The sequence below is a fragment of the Carcharhinus amblyrhynchos genome, chromosome 9 (genome assembly GCF_965287045.1).
Source record: "Carcharhinus amblyrhynchos chromosome 9, sCarAmb.v2.hapA, whole genome shotgun sequence".
Classification (NCBI taxonomy): Eukaryota; Metazoa; Chordata; class Chondrichthyes; order Carcharhiniformes; family Carcharhinidae; genus Carcharhinus; species Carcharhinus amblyrhynchos.
In genome coordinates, this window is record NC_137332.1 from 47420350 (window position 1) to 47448206 (window position 27857).

A 27857-nucleotide genomic window follows, 5' to 3' on the forward strand; every position below is an offset into this window, starting at 1 on the left:
TGGATTTACATCGCACTTTTGACGACCTCAGCAGGTTCCTGCTCTCTTTTACAGCTGTTGAAGTACTCTGGGAGTGTAATTTGAAATGATTTATGTCAAGCTGATTCAATTCTCCTCTCCGTTCCGCCAATAACCCGCCTCTGGTGGATCAGAGTGACGAGGTTTCAGTGTTGGAGAACACGCCTACCCACGATTATAACTCTGTTACAGAGAGAGATAATCTTCATTCTTTCTCCCAGTCTCCCAGCCAATAGGTCGCCAAGCCGAGTACAACAGACTGAGGACAGGTCTCCATCCGCCAGCCAGCCAGCAAGCAGCACCAGGCGGTGATGGACTTGGTTTGCCTGCACTCTCAGACCGACATGTGGAACACGTCGGTAGAGGAGAGGATGTGGGGCGACAGTAACTCCAGCTCCGAGCAATCCGGCAGCAAGCCCTGGGAGAAAGAATGTGTGTCGGTGTCTGTGATCTTCCCAGTCACTATGATGATCACGGGAATCGTGGGCAATACTCTCGCCCTGCTGCTGGTGTACAGGTCCTATCATAAGAAGGAGAATAAGAGGAAAAAGTCCTTCCTGTTGATCATTGGAGCTCTGGCTCTGACCGACCTGACTGGCAAACTGCTCACTAGCCCGGTAGTTATCTCAGTCTATCTGACCAACAGGCAGTGGAGCAGGGTGGACCCATCCGGCAACTTGTGCGCCTTCTTTGGAGTGTGCATGACCACTTTTGGCCTCTGCCCCTTATTTCTGGCCAGCGCTATGGCAATCGAGAGGACCTTCGCTATCCACGCTCCCCAGCTCTACTCCAGCCATATGACAACCAGGCTGACCAAGTTGGTGGTGCTCTCCATCTGGGTGGGTGTGGTGATCTTCGCCTTGCTGCCCATTGCTGGCGTTGGGAGGTACACTCTGCAATGGCCGGGGACCTGGTGCTTCATCAACACTGGCAATCATATCCTGGGCAACACCATTTTTGCTTCCACCTTCACCGTGTTGGGCATCACCTCTCTGCTGGTCACACTGAGCTGTAACGTGGCGACTATCCGAGGATTAGTGGTTCGCTGTAAGAAGAAACTGTCCTCCTCCAACAAGCAATGGGAAAGGATCACAGTAGAGACGCTGATACAGCTGATGGGCATCATGTGTGTGCTCTGTGTTTGCTGGTCCCCTCTCCTGGTAGGTAAATCGACCTTTCACAATACGCCACTGAAGGAGAGAACGAGTTGTCCCTGGAAATCCGGCGGGCAGTGGTTAGAGAACTTATCTTCCCAGTGAGCAAAAGTTGATGGAAATTACATTCTAACCATACCGAATTGTCGTTTATTTATAAAGGCAGTAATTTTGTTTCTTAATAAAAGCAAATTACTGCGGATGCTGGAATCTAAAACCAGAAGTGAAAACGCTGGAAAATCTCTGGTGAAAATCTTCCATGCTGAGATTTTCCATCAATTTATTTCTTAATTTGAGGGTTTAAGATGATTCAGTAGTAAAAAATCCATTTTATATACCGTGGTCTTGAGCTGGAATAAAACATTTTTTTCAGTTGCTAGCTATTTCCCAGTAACTATAAAGAATGTTACGTGTTAGATCCCCAGAATAAGCAGTGCTACACTGGATGGGACAGTCTGTTAAAATAAAGCCTTTGTTATTGCGGTATTTGAGCTCCATGATCGGACTCCATCCGGAAATAAAATATTGACTTAATGGCTAGAGAGCTTTGTAAGCCTGAGGACACGTATACACACATGCTACTATTTGTCATGATGTCCTTTACATATGCAGTTGTTTAGATTCACAATCTTAGTGCAAACAGAATATACAGTAAGAAGTCTGACAACACCAGGTTTAAGTCCAACCGAGTTATTTGATAGTTGTGAGTTTACTATCAAATAAATTGGTTGGACTTAAACCTGGTGTTGTCAGAGTAAGTTTACTATCAAGTAAATCGGTTGGACTTAAACCTGGTGTTGTCAGACTTCTTACTGTGTTTACCCCCAGTCCAACGCCGGCATCTCCACATCAAACAGAAGACGCCAGACCTGAGGATTTATATGAATCAGGAAAGACTGAACAGCCTGGAGCTATTTTCTCCAGAGAAAAGAGAGCTGAGGTGTGATCTGATAGAAAGGTCAAGATTATTAAGGGTTTGAAAGGGTGGACTTAGAGAATGTTTCCATTTGTGGGGGAGATCAAAACTAGAGACCATGAATGTAAAATAGTCACCAGTAGGGTATTCAGGAGGAAGTTCTTCACCCAGGTGGTGGTTAAAATGTGGAACTCACTACCAGGAGAGAAATTGAGATGAATATCATAGATACATTTAGGGAAAGCTAGAAATGTGCAGATGGCTGTGCTGATTGAGCTTGATTAAGAGGTTTGGGAGAAGACTCACATGAAGCATTAACAACAGCAAGGACCTATTGGGCCAAATGGTCTCTTTCTGTGTAAATACAATGTAATTCCATAACATACATTTAGCACTTTCATAGCAGGAAAAATACATAGATGTTGAAAAATGCAAAATGTTGGAAATAGTCAGCAAGTCAGTCCGAATTTGTCAGGTAAAGATATTATTTAAAAGACGGGTGGAATATTAACCTTCATACCTATTGGGCTGTAATATAAAGGGACGAAGTTTTGCTATATGAAGATTTGGTTAGGCTACATTCTAAGTATTGTTTACAGCTATAGTCAACACGCCGTAGAAATGTTATATTAACCTTGGAAGCAGGGCAGTGCAAACTCAACAAATGGGTATCAGGCTCCAAATGAGGAATTGTGTAAATTGCATTCGTATTTCCTGAATACATAGAAGGTTTTGGGGTTGATTCAAATGAAGTTTTATTGAAATTTTGAAAGGAGATGGTAGGGTAGAAAGAACAAATAGTTTTTTTTCCCCTGTTGATAAGTTATTCCAGATGAAGGGGAATTGATTTTCAAATCAGACCTTGCTGATGTGTGCAAATGTGGGTGAATGGAGTTCAAATGCCATTCAGCTATGATCTTGATTTTGTTTAAGTTCATTCATGGGATGTGGGTGTCATTGGCTAGGTCAGCATTTGTCACCCATCTCTAATTGCCATTGAGAAGGTGGTGGTGAGCTGCCCTCTTGACATACTGCAGTCTTTATATTCTAGGAACACCAACAGTGCTGTTTGGGGGGTAGTTCTAGGGCTTTAACCCAGTGACAATGTGGGAACGGCAATATATTTCCAAATGAGGATGATGAGTGGCTTGGAGGAGAACCTCCAGGTGATATGTTCCCATGTATCTGCTGCCTTTGTTCTGCTAGTTAGTAGTGGTTGTGATAGTACTTCCGTTAAATGTCAAGTGGAGATAGATACTTTGCTGGAGATGGTTATTGTCTGGCACTTAGCGGAGCCTATCTGCCCAAGCCTGTACTTGGACATGGCTTGCTTCAGTACCTGAGGCATTGCAAACGGTGCTGAACATTGTGTATTCATCAATAAACATCCCCACTTCTGATCTTATGATGGAGGGAAGGTCATTGATGAATCAAGCCGCTGAAAATGGTTGGTCCTAGGATACTACCCTAGAAATATCCTGGATCTGAGATGATTGACCTCCAACACCACAACCATCTTTCTTTGTGCCAGTATGACTTCAAACAGAGGAGCATTTTCCCCTGATTCCCATTTTGTTTGGGTTCCTTGATGTGACACTCAAATGCTACCTTAATGCCGACTGCTATCACTTTCATCTCATCTCCAGTTCAGCTCTTTTGTCCATGTTTGAACCAAGGCTGTAATGAGATCAAGAGTTGAGTGAATCTGGTGGAACCCAAACTGAGCAGCAATGAGTAGATTATTGCTAAGTTATTGCCACTTGATAGCACTAGCAATGACCCCATCCATTACTTTGCTGAGAATAGACCGATGGAGTGGTATTTGGCTGTGTTGGATTTGTCCTGCTTTTACTGGACAGGACATACCTGGGTAATTTTCCACATTGTTGGGTAGATGCCAGCATTATAATCATACTGGAACAGCTTGGCTGACAGCACAGCTAGTTCTGGAACACAAATCTTCAGTACTATTGCCAAGATGCTGTCAGGGCCATAGTCTTTACAGCATTCAATGCCTCCAACCATCTCTTGATATAATGTGGGATGAATCAAATTGGTTGAAGTCTGACAGCTGTGATGCTGGGGACCTCAGAAGGAGGCTGAAGTGGATCATCCACTCAGCACTTCTGTTTGAAGATGGTTGCACTTGTTTCAGCCTAGTCCTTTGCACTGAAGTGTTAGGCTGCCCCATCATTGATGATGGGGATGTCTTGGAGTGTCTTCCTCCTTTAGTTAATTGTTTAATTGTCTGCCATCATTCACATTTGGATGCTGTAAGGCTGCAAAGCCAAGCTCTGATCTGTTAGTTTTATATCACTTAGTTCTGTCCAACACATGCTGCTTCAGCTGCTCGTCATTTCCAGTGCCTAAGTTGATGCTGGGTGGCCTGTCCACTTTCATTCATTTTTGACTTAATAACCACTTAATATAACTGATGGCTTGCTGGGCCATTTCAGAGGGCAGTTAAGAGTCAACAACAAATGTGTATCTATATCTGCCTTGACAGGTTGCATTGTTACTGCTATTCCCCAGTTCTTATCAATGTGATCGCAAAAGCATTATTCAAAAATTGTATTGAAGACTTCAGTCATTGTTTCATGTCACATATTCACAATGAAACCTTTAATTTGCTGTTGTACCGCATTGCTATTCCCTTAATATTGTGATGGCAATGGACAAAAATGAACAATCTTTGAATCTTTTTATTTTTGGCAATCACTTTCCATTTTAAAAAAGAAATGATGACAAAACATCAGAAGAAAAAAAAACTTTTTCTTAATTAGCAAGACTAAAACTGAATTGAAAATGGTTAAAATCAGAATGGAGAAATTGTGAAGGAAAGGAGTTAAAGGAAATGACAAAATGATAGGCCATTGAACCTGTTCAACCTGCTCATTCTATTAGATCAATGTTGACCAGTTAATCAATTCTATTTACCTGTCTGTACATCATGATATCTTGACACAAGAAAAATAAACAATCTAAGTCAAACAAGGCTAAATTAACCCAATATTCACAGCCTTTTCCAAGAGCGAGTTCCAGATTTTCAGTGCAATTTCCGTGACAGAGTATTCCTATTTCAGTTAGAAATGATATTAAATGTCATTATATTAAAAACTGCAGTTAAATCATTCCATATTGTATATATATATTGAATATATATATATTCAAGAAAATACAAGCCAGGTTTATGCAACCTGTTTTCAAAATACTTTGTTTAGCCGAGGTATCATTTTGGTATATCTTTCCTGTACTTGCTCCAAGGTCAAAGCGTTATCAAAACTGAAGGCAGTACTCCAAATGGAATCTGACCAATTCTCTGTACAACTTTCTAACTTAAGAATCCCAAATCCCTTGAGACAAAGACTAACGCTCCCTTAATTTTTTTGAGCACATGTTGTACCTGTGCTTTTAGTGAACTAGATACATGAACACCTAAATCCCATCACATTTCCACAGGCCCTAGCTTCTCATCTTATTGAAACAATTCTGATTAGCCTATCTCGGATCGAAAGTGAATTACTTCATATTTCCCCACATTAAATTCTACCAATGATAGGTTTGCTAACTTATTCAATCTGCCCAGCCCAATGTCCCTTTGAAAACTAATCATACTTAAAAAGTTTACTGTGCCTCCTTAGTGGCATTTGGAAATACGCAACTTTCTGGGCTAAAGATTCATTCATGTAGAAACTCTTCAAAACAGCACCATGTTCACCAAATTGATTCTCCTTGTGGCAGAAAGCATCACAAGCAACTACTTGCATGGCCCACATGATATTTCTCATTGATGTCTTGAAAGAAACCCACATGGGTCACATTGGTAATGGCTCATAAAATTGTCTGCACCCAAGAAATTGACATTATCTATGTAACATCATTTTGAAATTGGATTATGAGAACACATTTTTGCACCTCTGTTCCTTCATCCCTGCCACTGATATATATATATATAAAGCTAACGCCATGGTACAGGTCCCTGGGGTGCACATGAATTGTAACACCTCACCAATCAGAGAACAAGCCATCTAGCCTTGCTCCCTGACTCAGCTGGTAGTGCTCATACCTCTTACAAGGCTATGGATTCAAGTTCCTCGCCACTGACTTGAACACAAAACTCTAGACTGACATTCGAGCACAGTGCTGAGGGAGTACTGAGCTGTCAGAGAGCTGTTTTTATATGGGGCATTCAAGACCCCATACACTTTCAGGTGGATGTATAAGATCCCATGGCATTATTTTGAAGAAAAACAAGGGAGCTACCTCTGATGCCCATCCCTCCTTCAGCATCACCAAAACATATTATCCAGTTATGGTGATATTGCTGCTTGTGGGAGCTTGCTGTGCACAAATAGACTGCCAGAGTTTTTATCTTCCAACAGTGACTACACTTCGCAAGTATTTCATTGACTGTAAAACACTCTGCAATGTTCTGAGTTTGTGAAAGGTGCTATGAAATTCAAATCTATTTCTCTATTTCTTCTCTACATTTCAACCAACTGCCAACCCCCATGCACAATTCTCAAATGCTTACTTTTACATGTTCTTGTATTTTGTCTAGTTGTTTGGGGTTACTATTCTAGTAATAATGACATTCCTGATGTTGGACTAGTTCAGCAGTTATTTCAATATCATTGAATGTGAGTTGAAAGCAAAACTGATTTCACCAAGCCTAAGAGTTAATTTGACTTTATGTACATGGTCCCTTAATGTAAAAAAGGAAAGACATGCATTTATATATTGCCTTTTTATTGCTACCAGATATCCCATAATGCTTAATAGCCAGCGAGGTACTTTTGAAACCTAATCACCATTGTAAGTTGTGGATAATTTAGGAAGAGAAACCCAGCTCTTTATCTATTTGTTAACATTGTTTTCAATCACCTGTTTTCATAAATAAAAGCAAAGAGAATGTTATCACTTGTACAGAAGACGTATACGTGGTCCTTTTGTTTCTTGTGGCGCTGGTAAATTATGCTTTGATTATCAAACACACATATTACATTTTCTGTGATTTTTAAATAATCCAATTTGAGCTCAGACAATTCATGGTTTTTGTTTTAATTATTTCTTTAACATGTGCCGCCAGAAGCCCTCTTTCCTAGCTATGAATCAACAATTACACAATCAGTCTTTTCTGTATACTGCTGATTTTCCATTCTGGCTCAAGAGAAATTGAATCTGCCTCATTTAATGTGACAAAGAGCCTACTCAAGGATATACATGTTGCACTTTAGAGTCACTGCTAGTACATTGCTGAGGTTGTTTTTTCAGTTGTTTTGTGACTTTTTTTGGTTTTGAGTATGTTCCCACTCTGGCTAATGGAACACATTTCCTTATCAGAGAACAAGGACTCATAACAAACAAAGAGTGGCACGATAGCACAGTGGTTAGCATTGCTACTTCACAGCTCCAGGGACATGGGTTCAATTCCTGGCTTAGGTCACTGTCTGAGTGGAGTTTGCACATTCTCCTTGTGTCTGCATGGGTTTCCTCCGGTGCTCTGATTTCCTCCCTCAGTCCAGAGATATGCAGGTTAGGTTGATTGGCCATGCTAAAATTGCCCTTAGTGTCCTGAGATGCATAGGTTAAAGGGATTATTGGGTAAATATGCAGAGATATGGGTGTAGGACCTGGGTGGGATTGTGGTCGGTGCAGACTCGATGTGCCAAATAGCCTCTTTCTGTGCTGTAGGGATTCTATGAAATTACTAGACTGAGACAGTAATGATCTCAGAATTCAAAAAGTCACAAAGGTCAAATTATGGAATTAATTCGCAGAAATAAATGTGCAACTGAACAATGGTAGGATCGTAGGAAATAGCAGAAGTATGCCATTTGATCCCTCAAACCTATTCTGCCATTCAACTAGATCATGGCTAATCCTCTACCTCAATATTATTTTTCCGCACTATCCCCATATCACTTGATATATTTAAATCTAGAAATCTATCAAACCCTGTCTTGAACATACTCAATAACGAAGCACCCAGGGCCCTCTGAGGTAGAAATTTACAAAGATTTGTCACCCTGAAATGTAGAAGTTCCTCTGCGTCTCAGTCTTAAATGGTCCACCTCTTATTCTGAGACTGTCCCCCAGTTCTTCCCCACAACTCATGTTCTCACCTAATTTTTTCATCAGCATCCAAATTATTGATATGGATTGTGAGTAGTTGTGGCCCAGATACTGATGCTTTCTGTACCTCACCGATCTGCCAACCTGAGAATAACCCATTTATTCCAACACAGTTTTCTGTCCGTTAGCTAATTTTCAGCTCATGCTAATGTCTTACCCCAAATCCAAAGGAGTGCTCTAATTTTGCTTACTAACCTTTTGATTGAGAGTTATCAAAAGCTTTCTAAGTATCCCATATACGGCATCCACTGGTTACCCCGATCTTCTACATGCATTTCGTTCAACACTCTGGGATGTAGATCATTAGATCTGGGAGAATTATCAACATTGAATCCCATTAATTTCTTCAGTATTATCTTTTTATCAGAACTAATTTCTTTCAGCTCCTCATTCTTGCTAGTTACTTGATTCTCAAGTGTCCTGCGGACAATTTCTCTATCTTCCCCCATGAGAACAGACACAAAATATTTGTTTACTTTCTCTGTCATTTGCTTATGGCTCATTATAAATGCTCCTGTCTCTACCTGTCATGAGCCCACATTTGTCATTGCTAATATTTTCCTTTTTACATACCTATAGAAGCTTTTACAGTTTGTTTTTATGTTTCTTCTTAGTTTATTCAAATTCTATTTTCTCTTTCTTTATCAGTCTTTTGGTGCTCTTTGTTAATTTCTAAAATGTTCACTTACAACTCTTTTGGCAGGGTTATATACCTCTTCCTTAAGAACATAAGAACATAAGAAATAGGAGCAGGAGTAGGCCATCTAGCCCTTCGAGCCTGCCCCGCCATTCAATAAGATCATGGCTGATCTGTTGTGGCTCAGTTCCACTTTCCCGCCCTCTCCCCATAACCCTTAATCCCCTCTCTTATCAAGAACCCATCAACCCGCTTCTTAAAAATATTTAGCGAGGCAGCCTCCACCACTTCAACGGGCAGAGAATTCCAGAGATTCACCACCCTTTGAGTGAAGAAGTTCCTCCTCAACTCCGTTCTAAACCGCCTCCCCTTTATCTTGAGGCTGTGCCCCCTAGTCCTACTGTCTTTTTTGAGCGGGAAGAGTCTCTCCACCTCTATCCTATCCATCCCATTCATCATCTTATACGTCTCAATGAGATCTCCCCTCATTCTTCTAAACTCTAACGAGTACAAGCCTAGTTTATTCAGCCTCTCCTCATAGCTCAATCCCCTCAACTTCGGTATCAGCCTAGTAAACCTCCTCTGCACTCCCTCCAGGGCCAAAATATCCTTGCGCAGGTGCGGCGCCCAAAACTGCACACAGTACTCCAGCTGCGGCCTCACCAATGCCCTATACAGCTGCAGCAAGACCTCCCTACTTTTATATTCAATCCCCCTCGCTATGAAGGCCAGCATCCCATTCGCCTTCCTGACCACCTGCTGCACCTGCAAGCTGGGTTTTTGCGACTCATGCACAAGGACCCCGAGGTACCTCTGCACCGTCGCCTGCTGCAGTTTTTCGCCACGTAAGTAATAGTCCTTCCTACCATTCTTCCTACCAAAGTGGACCACCTCACACTTGCCAACATTAAATTCCATTTGCCATTTCCTGGCCCATTCGCCCAGCCTATCTAGATCCTTCTGCAGACTCTCCACACCCTCCGCACAATTTGCCTTTCCCCCAATCTTGGTGTCATCAGCAAATTTCGACACCCTGCACTCGGTTCCCCCCTCCAGATCATCTATATAAATGGTAAATAGCTGAGGCCCCAGCACCGACCCCTGGGGCACCCCACTAGTCACCAACCGCCAATCCGAATAGCACCCATTGACCCCCACTCTCTGCCTCCTATTTGACAACCAATCCTCTATCCACGCTAACACCCTACCCCCAACTCCATGTCCCCTGACCTTCTGCAATAACCTCTTGTGAGGTACCTTGTCAAACGCCTTCTGAAAATCCAGAAAGACCACATCCACCGGCTCTCCTCTATCCACTGCCCTAGACACATCCTCATAGAACTCCAGTAAATTTGTCAGACACGACTTCCCTTTAATGAAACCGTGTTGCGTCCGCCCTATCAAGCAATTCCCTTCAAGATGCCTCGCAATTTCCTCCTTAATGACGGATTCTAACATTTTACCTACCACAGACGTTAAACTAACCGGCCTATAATTCCCCGCCTTTTGCCTGGCACCCTTCTTAAACAACAGCGTAACATTAGCCGTTTTCCAATCTTCCGGCACTTCCCCGGAATCCAGCGACGTCTGGAAAATAACCACCAAGGCATCCACTATAACCTCCGCCATTTCTTTCAGAACCCTCGGATGCATTCCATCCGGTCCTGGGGACTTGTCCACAATCAGCCCCTCCAGTCTGTCGAGCACCACGTCTCTAGTAACAGTAATGTCATTAAGACCCTCCATTCCTACCACCTTTCCATCTCTAACACCCGGCAAATTATTCACGTCCTCCTCCGTGAAGACAGAAACAAAAAAGTTATTCAAGACCTTAGCCATATCCCCATCCCCTACCACTAGCTCCCCTTTCTCATCCTCTAAAGCACCAACTTGATCTAACACAATCCATAACTTTTCTTGATAACCACGATTGGATCACTTTACCTTTTGAGTTTTTTTTACTTCAAAGGAATGTAAATTTGTTGTAAACCATGTGTTAATTCTTTAAGTACTAACCATTGCCTGTTTATCATCATATCTTTTAATGTTGTTTCCCAATTTACCCAGTCATATCTTTGCAGCTTCCTTTATTTAGATTTAAGACTCCAAGTTTCAGATTGAAATACAAACAGATCCTAAAATACTATCACATTGTGGTCCCTATTTTCTTTAGAAGCCCCTTTCCAACAAGATTATTCATCAGCTTTTTCTCATTGCATAATACTAGATCTGCATTCAGATAGAGTGCCTTTTTCAATTATTTCCATGACTCCAAACTTTATCTGCTACTGCGCTCTTAAGTGCTCTGTCCCTTCCTGCCACACTCAAGTTATCTTGCTGTCTTGGTTTGTCCCCTCTCTTTACTGTATTTCATCATCCCTTACCTGATTTGTTGACCCCACTATTTAGTTTAAAGCCCTCTCTACCGCCCCAGTAAAAGGATGTGCCAGCAATAGTCCCAGCACAGTTCATGTAAAGATCATGCCAGAAGTTAAAGTTTATTCATTAGTCACAAGTAGACTTACCTTAACACTGCAATGAAGTTACTGTGAAAATCCCCTAATCATTTTGGTGCCTGCTCAGGTACACTGAGGGAGAATTTAGCATAGCCAATTCATCACTCTGCACATCTTTGTACCGTGGGAGGAAACCAGGGCACCCGGAAGAAACCATGCAGTCACAGGAAGAACATGCAATCTCCACATAGACAGTGACTCAAGCCGGGAATCAAACCTGGGTCCATGGCACTGTGAGACAGCAGTGCTAACCACAGTGCCACCATGCTGTCTGCCAATGGTACAACTTTCTATTTCTTGGTAAATTGAAACCCATTCTTCTCACACCAATCTTTGAGCCATATATCTAATGATTATTACCTTTGAATTTCTGCTTGACAATTTAGCCCCTAACTGTTCATATTCTGTAAGCAGAACCTCTTTCCTGTACCTAAATATGTGGACCCAGACAACTGGATCTTCCCTCTCCCACTGCAAGTTTCACCCCAGCACAGACGTCTCAAATCCTGGCACTGGGCCGGCAAGTCATGTTGTGGAGATGCTGACATTGGACTGGAGTAAACACAGTAAGAAGTCTCACAACACCAGGTTAAAGTCCAACCAGTTTATTTGATAGTAAACCCACAAGTTTTAGAAACGCTGTTCCTTCGCCAGGTACAGCCGCAACACAGTCTGCTGGATTCACATTTTGGCTACATAGTTCTGTGCCTGTCGCCCTGACTATACTGATGCCTACTATATTCCTATTAACTCCTGCACTTGACTGGCTTCCTGTCTCACAATGCTACGGTCAGTTTGCTCACCAACCCTGTAACCCTTAATTTTGTCCATACCAGCTGCAGGAATCTGAAACCAGTTGGATAACTGCAGGGGTCACAACCTCCTGTTCTTGACCATGGACCAAATCAGATGACCCTATCCTAAGAGGTGTGATCATCTCCAATGTCTAGGGAACCTCCCCCCTCCCTAATGTGACTTTGAACGGAATTTCCTCCAGCCACAGACACTTACATGTTTGCTTTGGGTCACACAGCATCCACAAACTCACATTCTGTGCAAGATATCACCTGCCTCGCCATCTATCATTGTGTTTAATTAATTAATTTAATGATTACATTTTAATGAATATCTCTAGTCCTTATTATTTCAATAAATGTTCTACTTACCTCTATTGAAATTCTCTAGTTAAGATATGCTCACCAACCAACCTAATAACCTTTCCTAATATTATTAAGCCTTACTCCACTGATAAGACCTTACAATTAGTAAAATGATCCTCGCTGACGCTGTATTAGTTACTGCTATCTGTCTCTGCATCATCCTGTCTCTCGTTCTCTTAGCTGCTCCTATCTATCGCCAGGTTCTCCTGTTTCTACTCTTTTAGCTGTTGCTCTCAGTCTCTGCATCCTCTTTTCTCCAGCTAAGTGTATGATTGCCCAAGCTGTTGAATTTCTTTGAGAAAGTAACATCTGGATTAGACTGTGCCCAATGAAGTGGTTGAATACAAATTGGTGCTTATTTTCTGCAGTCCAGTTTTGGGGACCAGCAACACAGTGTAACACTATAAACACAGTGTTAATTCCAGACCCAAAAATAGACCCAGATTAATCTCTACCACTTGTATCTAGTCTTTCAAAAGGCATATGGTAATAGACTCAAACTCAGTGTACTGTGGTCAGATTTGCTGTTGATGCCAAACTATGAGGGCCTGAGGAAACAGCTTAAACATAGAAACATTTGGCCCTTTGAGCCTGCTCTGCGATTCATTACAATCATGGCTAATCTTCCCACCCAATAGTCTAATCTTGCTTTCTCCCGTTGATCCCATTCGCTCCAAGTGCTATATCTAGCCACCTGTTGAATGCATTCAATGTTTTGGCATCAACTACTTCCTGTGGCAATTAATTTCACAGGCTCACCACTGTTTGGTTGAAAAAATGCCACCTCACTTCTGTCCTAAAATTTTATTGTGCGAGGGGCAAGGTTTAAAGGAGATGTAGGAGACAAGTCTTTCACACAGAGGGTGGTGGGTGCCTGGAATTCACTGCCAGGGGAGGTCATGGAAGCAGATACGATAGTGACTTTTAAGGGGTGTCTTGACAAATACATGAATAGGATGGGAATAGAGGGATATGATCCCCAGAAGAGTAGGGTGTTTTACTTCAGTCGGATACTATGGTCAATGCAGGCTTGGAGGGCCGAACAGCCTGTTCAATGATGTAATTTTCTTTGTTATTTGTCTTTTGTTCTTTGTCCTAAATGATCTACCCCAATCCTCAGGCTGTGACTCCTGGTTCTGGACTCACCAACCATTGTGAATATCCTCCCTGCATCTACCCTGTCTACTCCTGTTAGAATTTTATGAGTCTCTATGGGAACCCCTCCCCGCATCCGCCACACCCCCCCCCCCCCCATTCATCTTAACTCCAGCAAAAACAATCCTAACTTAGTCAATCTCTCCTCATACATTAGTCCTGCCATCCACAAAATCAGCCTTGTAAACCTTTGTTGCATTTCCTCGAAAGCAAGAACATTGTTCCTTATAAAAGGAGACCAAAACTGCACAAAATATTCTAGGTGTGACCTTACCAAGGCCCTGTATAATTGCAACTACACATACCTGCTCCTGTGCTCGAAACCTCTCACAATGAAGGCCAACATATTATTTTCCTTCTTTACCGCATGCTGCACCTGCACACTTACCTTCAGCGACTGATGCACAAGGACACCCATGTCCCGCTGCACACTCTCCTCTCCCAATTTACAGCTGTTCAGGTAGTAATCTGCCTTCTTGTTTTTGCTTCCAAAGTGAATAACCTCACATTTGTCCAAATTATACTGCATCTGCCATTGATTTGCCCACTCACCCAACCAGATCATGTTGAAGAATCTCTGCATCCTCATCACAGTTCACCCTCCCACCCAACTTTGTATCACCTGTAAACTTTGGGCTGTTAGATTTTGTTCCCACATTCAAATCATTAATAGCTGGGGCCCCAGCACTGATTCCTGTGGCACCCCACTCGTTACTGCCTGCTAATTTAAAAGGACTCATTATTTCCTACTCTTTGTTTCCTCTCTGCCAACCAGTTTTCTAGCCATCTCAAGACACTTTCCCCAATCCCATGTGCTTTAATCTTACACGATAATCTCTTATGCGGGACTTTGTCACAAACAACAAAGCTACAATAGAACTGACAAAATTTAAATGTGAAGAAGAAGGTCAATGAATTTTAGTCAGTTTTTCACTAAATATATCTGGCCAATGCAGCACAACCATCAACAAAGCCAATACCCAGAAATGAAGAATATAAGTCAGAGGAAGTCATTCACAAGCTGGATAGTATTCTAGTAATACTATACCCTTAAATTGTATGGCCAGTTGTGATCACTGAAACACAAGAGAGGTACTGCTGAGAAAGCTCACAGCGCAGAGTGTCAGGGTTCTGCTTTCTGTAGAAAGGCTGGTGAAAATCTTTCTATTTAGCCTGAAAAGGAAACATCTGAATTTAATACTTGGCGTGTGCGTGAAGTCGATGGATCCAGAAGCAGATGCAGAATCCGCTCCCGGCCAGGACCACCTTCTCCACATGACAGTACATGGGGTGGCCCACCCAGTGGGAAACTGGTCTCCTGTTTGGAACGAGTCGGGCACCAGGTCTAATGGGGACTCGGGGGGAGTTTCAACTCTGCAGGCAGAACCCTAAGGGCTGCCAGGGCTTGGTGGGGAGACAAAGGCAGTTTTCCAAAACTATGGAGCATTGAATTTGGAGCAGTCACATCCTCAGCACCTAGTGAACATACAAGGCAAACTTGGTGGCTACACTGCGCCCTGCTTGATGGAGGAAGTCAGTGCCAGGCAGGACATACTGATACTCAGAGACGCCAAGAGAATGCCATTTAACCAAGAAGGCATGGACAGAGCTTGACACCCAGGTCATTGGATGCATCTTTACTGCTGTGCTCCATGTGGCTTCAGTGTCACAAAAATTATCTTCTGCAGCAGCAAGGGTTAGTGCGGGTATGACACGGAACAGTGAGAGAAGTGGATTTGGGTGTCCGTTTCTCAGGATGCTCAGGAGTGTAGGAGTGCGTGTGTACACTGGTACTGCCAGCACAATTGGCCTCATGTATTTCAGGGTGAGGTGTGCAACTGAGACACATTCCAATAACTGGCTGTGGGGTGGGGGAAACTGGAAAGGACCTTCAGGAAGAGGAAGCACTAATAATGAATTCTATTTACCCCTTTCAGAAGAGAAGCCATAATGCAGCATAGCACCGAAGAACAGGGGGTGGGTGCCTAATCTATACATCTTCAGCCAAAGCACTGGAGCTGGGGTGCCACTGGCCACCAAGGCTCTCTGATGAAGGTAAGAATGCAGTGCACAGATGTGAGAATGCCCATCGAAACTCCAAAGCAGATAGTCCCATACTGCAGTTTTCTATTGTCTCATTAGTCCACCTAGCATGCACACTGACTATGATGATTAAACATACTGATATGTTGTCTTCCTCCCACAGATATGCCATCTGCAAGAGCCACCGGTGATCCTGAGGACCCCCCTTTAAACTCTGAGGAAGAGACTTTTACACTTGCTCCCACATCACACCCTCTCTCTAAACCAGGCACCAGAGCAGATACTAACACCTTGGCATTAAGTCATCAGCTCCACAGGTACAGCACAGTGGTGAAGGCACTTCACACTCATGTGAGGAGCTGATGGAGGCCCCAGAGCACCAGCAGTGGGAGCACTACTGGAGGCCAGAATAGTGCTGAGTCCAAAGCAATTGATGAGCCTCTGGGGTTGTCCATCAGACAGCAAATGCTAGGTGTCCAGCAGGATGAGTGGGAAGATCTGGCAGAGATCCAAGAGGGTCTGATGTTTTCTTTCATGAAGGAGTCCATGTGGAGGTGAGCACTGTGTTGACACTGAGCACTGAGTGCACAACCTCTTGCCTTGAGAGAGTGGCAACTCCCATGGACAGGCAGCTTCAGAAACAGAATCAGTGGTTCCAGAGATCAAGCTCGCATCTGCAATCCAATTCACTGGCTGTCAGCTCAGGAGGTCACTGCCAGTGTGAGAAATGGATGAGGCACTTAGTCTCTCTGCCAGGTGCCCATCCATCAATGAGGAGCAGGGAGGTCCAAACATTATTTACACTGTCAAACAAGATGCCTATCATTGCCGTAAGCTCCTCTCAGGGCGCTCTGAATGAGCACACTAGCTCCTTTACCCCTCTTACAGTGGTTGCTGCGTCTGATGATACTGCAATGACTAAAGAGTGCCCAGCACGTCACTGGTAATATTATTTGTGCCTATTATTTTAGGATTTGTGCTCAGTTTGGCAACTTTTTATGTCCTTTGTTGGAGCATTGACAATTATATAACTATTTATTCTGCTGTAATGGGCTGAGTTTGCTATATGGTTGCAATAGGTGCCAGATGGAGCACAGAACTGTAGTAACTGTATTGCATTGTATGGAGCTGGAGGTTTTGATTGGGTTATCACATAGCAATTATTTGTAAAGGAGATGCTGTCATTGGCATGAGGAAACATCAATGCCTCAGATGTCTAACTGAAAGTTTTCAGGATCAAAGCATTCCTGTCGTCTGCCTCTACATTCTCACCCTGCACCACCTCACCCTCAACCCCAGCAACCCCAGAGGGTCATCCTCCTGGATCTATGGGAGCTGCCTCACTTTCCCCAGCCTCCATCAGGTCCCCCCTTGCCAGAGCCAGATTGTACAGAATGCAGCAGGCTATTGCTATAAGGGAAATATGTTCTGGAGGGTACTGCAATGTTCCTCCTGATCGGTCCAGGCATCTGAAGCTCATTGTGAGCAGCCTGATGGCGCTGTCCACCACCACTTTGTGGAAGCATGATTCCTGTTGTATTGCTCCTTTGCCTCAGTTCTTGGGTGATGGAGTGGGGTCATTGGCCACCTTTTCCAGCGATAGCCTTTGTCACCCAGGAGCCATTCATCCAATCATGCAGGAGCCATGATCAGCCTTGCTATTTGTGACTACTGATAGATGTGGGCATCATGTGAGGTGCAGACTTGCAGAACTGTGCCATGTGGTCACAGACAATCTGCATGTTCATCAAGTGGAACACTTTGGCTCACAAAAACTCCCAGCTCATGCATTGGCATCTTGATGGCCACATCAGTGCAATCTATTACACTCTGAATACCAGAAATCTAACAACACTGCAAAGCCTCTGGCTCTGTCCACCTGGCTGGCATTGTCCATCCGGTAATGGATAAATGTGTGGACACATCTGAAGAGAGGGTCAGTGATGAACTTGACACAATTGAGTACAGCTCAGTGGGACACACCACACAAATCCCCACTGACCCCTGCAAAGAATTGGTGAAGTGGAAGTTGAGGGTCATCATAACTTCAAAGCTGCTGGCATGGGGTGTCCATCGACACAGTTAGAAACAACATCCATCCCAATCATCTGGCATATTGCGGTCACTGTGTGCCTAGAGAGAGATGAAACTTCCTTCAGCATTGGACCTCGGACATTTGGAGGTAGACAGAGTACTGCCTGTACATTTTGGCCACTGGGTAATGATGTCTTATGTCAAATTTACCACCTTGAGATCCCTGCTGGCCATGCACCAACTGAACTGTTTCTCCCCTCTTACAGGTCTCTGCCTGGAATGCTGCCTGTGCTCACACCTCGTCTCCTCTCTTTCCTGCCCCTCTTTTCTGCTTCAGAGGAGATCTATTCTATTAGATGAGATGCACAAGGGCCTGTGCCTTAAAACTAAGGTGCACCAGATTGCAATCCTCAAGTAAACCTTTCAGCGTAGAAGATGTCCTCAAATTTGGGGTGACATTGTGGCTCAGTGGTTAACACTGCTGCCTCACAGCTCCAAGGACCCAGGTTCGATTTCAACCTTGAGTGGAGTTTGCACATTTTTCCCATGTCTGCATGGGTTTCCTCCGCATGCTCTGGTTTCCTCCGTCATTCCAAAGATATGTGGGTTAGATCAATGGTCAATACTAAAATTACCCCTTAGTGTCCCAAGGTGTGTAGGTTAGCGGGATAAATCCTGGGGTTAGTGGGTAGGGTCTGAGTGCGATGCTCAGTCAGGACTTCAGTGCAGACTCAATGGGCTGAATGGCCTCCTTCTGCACTGCAAGTTTTCTATGATTCCAGGAATACATCCAGGCAGATTTGAAATGAAAGTCACAAAGAAACTGAATATGCTTGTGATCCAACAGCTTTTATCCTGCCTTTGAATAACAAGTTGATGAAAATGTGCTGGCTGCCCACAAGCTTTGCCCATGCAGCTAGTGGAAAATCACTCAGGCAGTGTAAAATTCATTCAGTAGACTTGTCAATGGCCTCAATTGGCCCTGTAACTGTGGTAGCGGGTGCAGCCCTGATTCTCATGCATGTAATGCACATGCATTACACACCAATCGTCCTCAACATTGCATGTGTGTGCTATGATATAGGAATACATACCTGACATCATTTTACACAATTTTACATGCATTCAGATTGAACGTAAAATTCAGGCCATGGGATTGGAATGTTTAATAGTAAATACTGCTTAAATAACAATAGTGTGAGATGGACAAAGGACACAGGTTCAAAACAGTGAAATATGAATCTGAGACTGCTATTTTTCATGCCGGAAGTGATCAACAGAAAGGAAGGAATAAGTTTATGAAATGATGGTCTAATGTAGACCTTCCTCCACTGGGGGCAATTTTTGGGAATTGAGATGTATATCCTTTCACCTGCCATCCTTTAAAATTAACTATGGGAGAAATGTCCAAATTCATGATATGTGTTCCTGACAGGCAAGGATATCTAATGGAGATGCAATTTACTAAAATGACTCCTCTCAAGTCAGCATCAAATACTCCCAGATCAGCTGGATAGAAAGTAAGACTTGTTGTGCTCCAGTTACTCAGCTACATACCATACAAAGAAGTTATCAAACGCACTATGTTTTCCTTTTCGGATACCACCCTTTTGGTTAGGTCAGTTGAAGCTACTTCAAAGATCTTGAGGCTCATTTTCAGGTGCATCCACCCACTCCCAGCCCCAAAGTGTACCACAAGTAGTTGTGGTAACAATAGAACTTCTACACTCCAGGGAAGGGCTGCTGGTGCTGAAGGAAACTTCTTCTCCTCCTTGAATCACTTCCTTAAGTTTAGGAGGGTTAAGCAAAAAAGATTAGAAAATGTAGTTATGTGATTTGTCACAAATAGTTTTTGTTTTTGCTGAGTCTTCTAATCGTGTCTTTCCCAGGTACTGATGTCAAAAATGATCTACACTGAAAGTTCTTCTGATCATTGCTACACATCTCCACCGGATGAGCCCTCGTCCCTCAATGCTGAACTGAAACCAGATTGCAACTTTCTCCTCACAGCCATTAGACTGGCGTCTTTAAATCAAATTCTTGATCCCTGGGTTTATTTATTGCTCCGAGAAATCCTGTTAAGGAAAGTATGTCAGGTAGCCAATGCTGTGACTAATTGTTCCGTAGAGGGGTTCAAGGAGATTCCTGTAACAGTAGAAGCAAGAAACCATTTGAAAGAACAAATAACAGAAGTGAGATGAACCCAAAAGAATGACAATTGATTGTACGATAGAAAATACTGTCCTTGGCTGTCTCTAAAACGTGAAATGTCCTTGCAAAGCAACTCATATAAATATTGTTTAGGCTTTGAGTCCATTCATTTGTTTTATCTGAACCTCTGATGAACTGAAAAATTATTTGATAATCTTAAGAAAATGTTTAATTTATATTACATTTGATGGCTGGCAAGGAGCTGGTACTACATCTGCCCTTCAATGTTAGTGCAATATGTCTGGCTGGAAGTGGCAGCTAGGCTAAGCACTGTATACAGCACCTGCAGGTAACAAATGCTAGAGAAGGTGACACATCTTAAGAAGGCTATCAAAGTAAGTTTCACAACAATTCCAATTCCCGGAGAAATGGTCCAGATATGCTGAATACAGTGAAACGTGTGTTGGTCTGTTTCCCATTTCCTGCTGGATCGTGCCAAAGCCAAGATCTCTTGCAACTTTTGTTTATTTTCTCTGCCCTTACACAAGTAGGCACACACTGAATCTGAAATTGCAACTGACATCAATAGATGGCTCAGATGAAGCAATTGGAAATTAAGATGGATAGACAGTATAAAGAGGAGATTTGTATATGAAGCAAGTTACTAATGGAAAGAATATCAACTGGAGCAAATGTTCAAAAAAAATGGACATTTGGAGAGTGACTATTTATGTATGACATATCCTTACTTCTCCTTATTGGGAGAAAGCTCCAAATAAAGAAATTGCCAAAAGAACCAGAAGGAAGATGAGAGAAATGTATTCCCTAGTAAGCTGTTTTTGGAAAGCACTGCCTGAAATGGAGGGAGAAGCTGTTTCAACACACTTTTGAAAGGAAAGAGCAGAGGAAGTTGGACTAATTGGAGAACTCTTTCAAAGAGCCATGCAGGCATTGTGGACTGAATGGCGACCTTTTGTGCTGTAAGCTTCTATGCTTTCTATAATAATTTATCATCTTCTGCAATCATTTCAATGTTCTTTATATTCCAACTTAAACCCTAATAAAAAAAGATGAAACATTTTAAAAAAGAGAGAAAATGGCAGGTTAGAGAATTATCTAAATGCATGGGATTTTTTCCAATTTTCCTGGGTTACCTATGATATATGGGCTAGCAATAGGAACACCATTGTTGTTTTAATAATTTATTCTGATGTTTGACACAAAGATATAAGTCTAATTGTGCTCAGTTATTTAATGAATATCCTGTCTTCATGGAAACTGCAGTCAGCTACAGACTAGACCATCTGTATAATTTAAAACCATTGTTAATTGTTTACATGTATATGGTACAATGGTGCATGTATTATTACATGTAATTAATATGGTAATTAATGTTCCCATATTTAGGCCAAAGATTACACATCAATAATCAAGTTTATTTTCTTTTAAACGGGCTTGTATAAACTAATTCGGAAAACAGATGGAAAGTGTTCAAGGTATTTTATCATATGTGCATTCTTATACTGCTGTGTTTGAATATAAGTTTAGTTGCAACTAGATATATATAAATATATGGAAATGCAATGTTAAATGCAGTAAAGTTATAAATTAATAATGGTGTCCTGAAGCGAAATGTTTTAAAATCAACTGGTGCCGATTATTTGGTTCTTTTCCATATAACTTATTTGCACTTAAGGTCCATGACAGATTTTTTAACCACTTTGTGTAATTGTATTTTATGTTTTGTAAATGTTGACATCAAGTTGCATTTTTCTGAGAAAAATTCTAAGTTGCACAGTTTTTTTCAAAATATATATCAATTGAGATAAATGGTCTGGCTGCTTATTATATTGTGTATGCTTACCCATGTTATGAATAATAACTATCAAAATTAAACTTACCAGCCTCTAATGGATTCTTTCTCCAGTACTTCAAAATGTGGAAGTGCCTGTCTAAAGTTTATTTATTAGTGTCACAAGTAGACATACATTAACACTGCAATGAAGTTACTGTGAAAATCCCTTAGTTGTAACACTCCAGTGCCTGTCGGGTACACTGAGAGTGAATTTAACATGGCCAATGCACCTAACCAGCACGTCTTTTGGAATGTGGGAGGAAACTGGAGCACCTGGAGGAAACACATGGAGACAGGGGGAGAATATGCAAACTTCACACAGACAGTGACCTGAGCCAGGAATCAACCCCGGTCCCCAGCACTGTGAAGCAGCAGTGGTAACCACTGTGCCACCGTGCTGCCCAACTTGGTCAGCCCTTCCTGTTGGATTTATATGTTTTGTAAACAGAGGATCAATGTTACCTGATCATTATTATTTGATTTAACTTATATTTGTTCCCTACTGTATTTAACCTTGGTACATGCAACAGCTTTTTGTTTCTTGATCCAGATTCTCTAATCTAAAAATGCGACAATGAAAAGGCCACGTAAGCAAGTAATCAGACTTGCTCTTGGAACAGCTCTGATTAACCATAGAAAGCTTGAAGTTTAATGGATCTATTTTGAGTAATGTTGATGATATCGGCTAAATATGTCACAATGACCATGTGAGCAGTCTCAGAGTCAAAACACTCATCAAACTAGATTATGAAGTATTTAATTACAGCAGCCAGTGGCAGGGTAGCAAAGGGAAACATTTAACTTGGTCAAATTAGGTTATTTGTCATATGTATCTTAAGGATTTGAAGGTGCACCTCAATCTAGCAAGTAGCTACTTACTTACTTGACATAATTTGATGAATTTTAAACAACTTTGATATGTGTACAAGTTTTTAAAACTTAAATATATTATAAATTTTTTGCAAAACTTACGTACTCATAAATATTCAACTATGGACTCCACTGGATCGTGCTATTGTACAATTCTTGCTAGCCGTCTCGTCATCTCAACTTTAGTCTTTCATCAGGCCTCTTTCCAGCTGGGAACCATTTCATAATTTCTTCAAGATATCCTTAGTTCTATGCCACAAATCTCTGCTGACTGCAGTTTCACAAGGAGATATTATTGACTTAACTGGTAACAATTATTCCCACATAATGGTTGTGTGTGCTTCTCTCTCTGTTTGCAGAGTGTTGATCTGTGGCCGTTAGCAATCAGCTTGCCATTGTAGTGATTGGCAGGTTGCCTGTCTTACTTTCCGCATGAAAACTTCACCTTAGCTAACCAAGCGTTCATTCAAGACAAGGTGAATGGTTTTCTCAGGGCTACAAAAGAAGAAATTGCTGGCAACCATTGTTTGATCTGGTGTGTAGCCTGTATGCATAATGTATTCCATTCCTGCCTGGTGGTCTCGTTTTTCAGATCACATAGCAGGACAGATTATATAGCAAGGTCAAGAATGAAGCAGCTATAGTTTCTGATGCAGACTCTGGGATTCCTACACATTTGCAGGATCTGCAGCATTTGCAGACTTGTCCTAATGCTTGTTGAATGATATTGACAATCACTTCTGTATATATAAATGCACCAACCGGGAGCGGAAGCATCCACTACACGTCTACTTAATCCATACCTTTTATCATCTATGTCCAAGCGGCCAATGATAAGTTCATAAGAAATAGGAGCATAATTAGGTCTTTGGGCCTGTCAAGTCCACGCTGCCATTCGATCATGGCTGATATGCTCCTCATCCCCATTTTCCTGTCTTCTCCCCATAACCGGTCAACACATTACCAATTAAAAATCTACCTAACTCCTCCTTAAATTTACTCACTGTCCCATCATCCACCATACTTTGGGGTAGCAATTCCACAGATTCAGAACCCTTTGTGAGAAGTAGTCTCTCCTCAATTCTGTTCTAAATTTGCTACCCTTTACACTATGACTTCTCGCCCTAAAATGCTCCACCAGCGGAAGCATCCACTCCATATCTGCTATATACCTTTTATCATCTTGTACACCTCAATTTGATTTCCCCCCAGTTCTTCTAAATTCCAGACAGTATGGGTCTAAACCGTTCAATCTCTCTTCATACGACAAACCCCTTATCTCTGAAATCAATCTAGTGAACCTCCTCTGAATTGCCTCCAATGCTGCTATATCTTTTCTCAAATAAGGGGGGGATCAAAACTGTGCACAGTACTCCAGGTGCGGCCTCACCAATGCCTTGTATAGTTGCAACAATATTTCCTTACCTTTATATTCTATTCCTTTAGCTATAAATGCCAACATTCTATTTGTCTTCTTTATTATCTGCTGTAACTGCTTGCTAGTTTTCGGTGACTCATGAATAAGGACGCCCAGATCCCTCTGCACCAGAGCACCCTGAAGTCGCTCCCCATTTAGATAGCAAGTTGCCTTTCCACTTTTCCAACCAAAATGCATGACCTCATAATTATCCACGTTAAGCTTCATCTGCCATAATTTGGCCCACTCTCCTATCCTACCATATCCATTTGTAAGGTTCTTTGCAACTTACTGTCCACCTACTTTTGTGCCATCTGTAAATTTGACTATAGAGTCTTCTATCCCTGTATCCAAACCATTAATATAGATTGTAAACAGCTGGGGCCCAAGGACCAAACCCTGTGACATCCCACTAGTTACTTCTTGCCATTCAGAAAAAAAATCATTTATCCTGACTCTCTGTCTTCTATCCATCAGCCAGTCACCTATCCAAACTAATAAATTACCCCTAATCCTATGTGATTAATAATCCTAATTCATCTTTTGTGCAGCACCTTATCAAATGCCTTCCGGAAGTCCAGATATACTACACCTACAGGATCCCCATTATCTACTTTGCTTATCACATCCTCAAAGAACACTAGCAAATTAGTCAAACATGATTTGCCTTTCATAAAATCATGCTGACTCTGATGGATAGTGTTTTGACTTTCCAAATGGCCTGATAGTGCTTCCTTAGTAATTGATTCTAACATTTTCCCAACAACAGATGTTAAACTAACTGGTCTGTAATTTCCCACATGTTGCCTCCCTCCATTTTTGAATAAGGATGTTCCATTAGCATTTTTCCAATCCATTGGAACCTTTCCTGTGTCCAGGAAATTTTGAAATGTTATAACCAATGGATCCACTATCTCCACTGCCACTTCCTTTAATACCCTAGGATGTAGGCCATCAGGCCCATGGGACTTATCTGCCCTCAATCCGAATAGTTTGTTGAGTACCTTTTCCCTATCGATGTTGATTGTTCTAAGTTCTACCCTTTCTATTATTTCTGACTTTAGGCATAGTTCCTATAGGAATGGTACAAGTGAGCTCCACCATGAAAACTGAGGCAAAGTATTGATTTAGCATCTCTGCCATTTCAGTGTTCTCCACTATTAACTCTCCGGTTTCATCTTCCAAGGGACCAACATTCGCCACAGTGACTCTCTTCCCTTTTATATACCTATAGAAGCATGTGCTTTCCTTGTTGATTTTTGCGCTGGTTTTCTTTCGTAATTTGCAAAGTGATTTTTGTCACATGTGGCTGGTTGCTGTGTCTGAAAGAGAACAAATCTGCTGTTACATCGGCTATGTTCTCTTGTCTGTCACAGACAGAATTTATTTGCCTCCTTTGCTGCTCACGATAAGTGTGTTTGTATGGAAGAGGTGCGCGTTTATTCATCCGCAGAGTGAGTGTCCTATAAATCCAGCAGCAAGTTTTTTGCAATTTAAAAACAAAGCAGGTTATTTATTCACACACATTTAACACATTGGGTGAAATCTTACCAAAAAATGGTAGTGTTGGTTCTGGAATGAGAGAAAAGGAGTGTTTCCCGCTGACAGCACTGGCACATTTTCTGACCAAATCTTACGTTTCATTAGCAATAATGTTTAAGCTCACAAGGATCAGTGGTGTATTCCATATGATTTGCCCGCCCTGCAAAGCCAAGCACTGGGAGCTCCAAATAAACACTCTCCAGCACTTCTTCCACAATGACTGCAGGAGATGGCAGGCAAGAAGGCAGCACCACTCTTTTCAGAGAAGTCCTGCATGAGGAAGTTATTTTCCTTGCGGTCTTGGGCAGAGCAGGAGCCATACCAAGCTACAATACAACCAGAAAGAATGCTTTCTATGGTACATCAGTAATAGTTGGTGAGAGTCGTAGCTGACACGCCAAATTTCCTTAATCTTCTGAGAAAGTAAAGGCATTGATGGGTTTTCTTAACTCTAGTGTCAGCATGGGGGGACCAGGACAGGTTGTTGGTTATCTGGACACCTAAAAACTTGAAGCTCTCGACCCTTTCTACTTCGTCCCCATTGATGTAGACAGGGGCATGTTCTCCTTTACGTTTCCTGAGTGCAAAACCAAGTGGAGGAGTCCCATCACCTTCTATTCGAGGAAATGTTGCCATCACTGCAGCGCAATGAGGTCAACAGTGCACAGTTGGCATTCGCAGTGGAGACCTTGGTGCAGGTTGTGCACTCCATGGCAGGAGGTGTTCACACCATGAACTCCATGTCCAAGCTCATGAGCTCCATGGTGCCAGGCTTCAACTGCATAGTGCAGGGTGGTGGGAGTCTGGAATGCATTACCTGGGAGAGTGGTAGAGGCAGAAAATCTCACAATCTTTAAAAAGTATGAGGATGGGCTCTTGAAACATTATAACATTCAAGGCTATTGGTCAAGTGCTAGAAATTCAGATTAGTGCAGACTTAGTGTAGTTTTGTCAGTACAGACTCAATTGGTCAAAGGGCCTTTTCTGTACTCTGACTCTATGATTCTATTGCTGCCACCATGTTTGAGATTGGATCCTTCTGTCTTGGACTCTGAGTGTTGGGCGTGGTTCTTAGACACATTGTACATGTACTCTGGTATCTGCTTAACACTTGTTTATTAGTACCCCATCGGAACAGGTTGCAGAGTAGACATGTTGCACCTTGTCGTAATTCCAACTGCTTTCTTGAGACCTGACTAGTGCAGTTGTATGTCACCATATGCATTAGCAAATCCCATCTGTTTACCCTTTATACTAAAGGAAAACTGCTAGAATCACAAATCTGGGACAAAACTAACAATCACATGTTGCCAATGGTGGCACAGTGGTACAATGGTTAGCACTATTGCTTCATGGCGACAGGGGCCCGGGTTCGATTCCTGGCTTTGTTCACTGTCCGTGTGGAGTGTGCACTTTCACCCCATGTCTGCGTGGGTTTCCTCCGGGTGCTCCGGTTTCCTCCCACATTCCAAAGATGTGCAGGTTAGGTGGATTGACCAGGCTAAATTGCCCCTTAGTGTCAGGGAGACTAGCTCAGGTAAATGCATGGGATTGTGGGGATAAGCCTGGGGTGGGCTTGTGATTAGTGTAGACTTGATGGGCCAAATGGCCTCCTTCTGCACTGTAGAATTCTATGACATGGAGAAATGTGGTTTGTTAAGGTAAACTAGCACAAATTGGGGTTGCATAGTGGTTAGCACTGCTGTCTCACAGTGCCAGTGACCCAGGTTCAATTCCCAGCTTGGATCACTGTATAAATAAAGGATTATATTTAACTAACCTATTGCAGTTTTTTTGAAGAGGGAACAGTGATGGTTGATGAAGATAATGTTGTTGATGTGGTGTATGTGGACTTCCAAAAGGCACTTGATATTATGTCACACAACAGACTTGTGAGCAATGTTATAGCTCTGCAACAAAAAGGAAAGTAGCAACATGGATACGTAATTGGCTGAGTGGCTAATCGATATTTTTTGGGCTTGAAGGTTTGTCATGCTGTTCCCCAGGGGTCAGTGTTGGGTTAGGGTTAGGGTTAGGAATCCTTATTTGCTCTTCCTGATGATGAATTACTGACCTAGACTTTGGTGTTAAGGGGAAAAGAACAGAAGTGACAGGAGAAAAATCTTCATTCAGTCAGTGAGTGGTTAATGGCTGAAATGTACTTCCTGAGACTGGTGGAGGCAGGTTCAAGATGGAATCAGACTGTTACATCAAAAGGAAAAATGTGCAGTGTTTTGGGGAGAAAGCAGAGAAT

The 27857-nt window shown here is 42.3% G+C and overlaps 1 protein-coding gene across 1 annotated transcript; it reads left to right on the forward strand.

The window, feature by feature from the left end:
* Positions 1 to 252: 252 nt before the first annotated feature.
* Positions 253 to 21745, forward strand: ptger3 (prostaglandin E receptor 3 (subtype EP3)). Its single transcript, XM_080196572.1, has 2 exons — positions 253 to 1178; positions 19658 to 21745. The coding sequence occupies exons 1-2, from the start codon at positions 330 to 332 to the stop codon at positions 19967 to 19969; spliced, it is 1161 nt and encodes a 386-aa protein (XP_080052698.1). The 5' UTR covers positions 253 to 329; the 3' UTR covers positions 19970 to 21745.
* Positions 21746 to 27857: the final 6112 nt, after the last annotated feature.

Coding starts and splice junctions, on each gene's coding strand:
- ptger3 (XM_080196572.1), top strand. CDS start 330: ATGGACTTGGTTTGCCTGCACTCTCAGACCGACATGTGGAACACGTCG. Junction 1,179..19,657: donor TTTGCTGGTCCCCTCTCCTG/GTAGGTAAATCG, acceptor TGTCTTTCCCAG/GTACTGATGTCAAAAATGAT.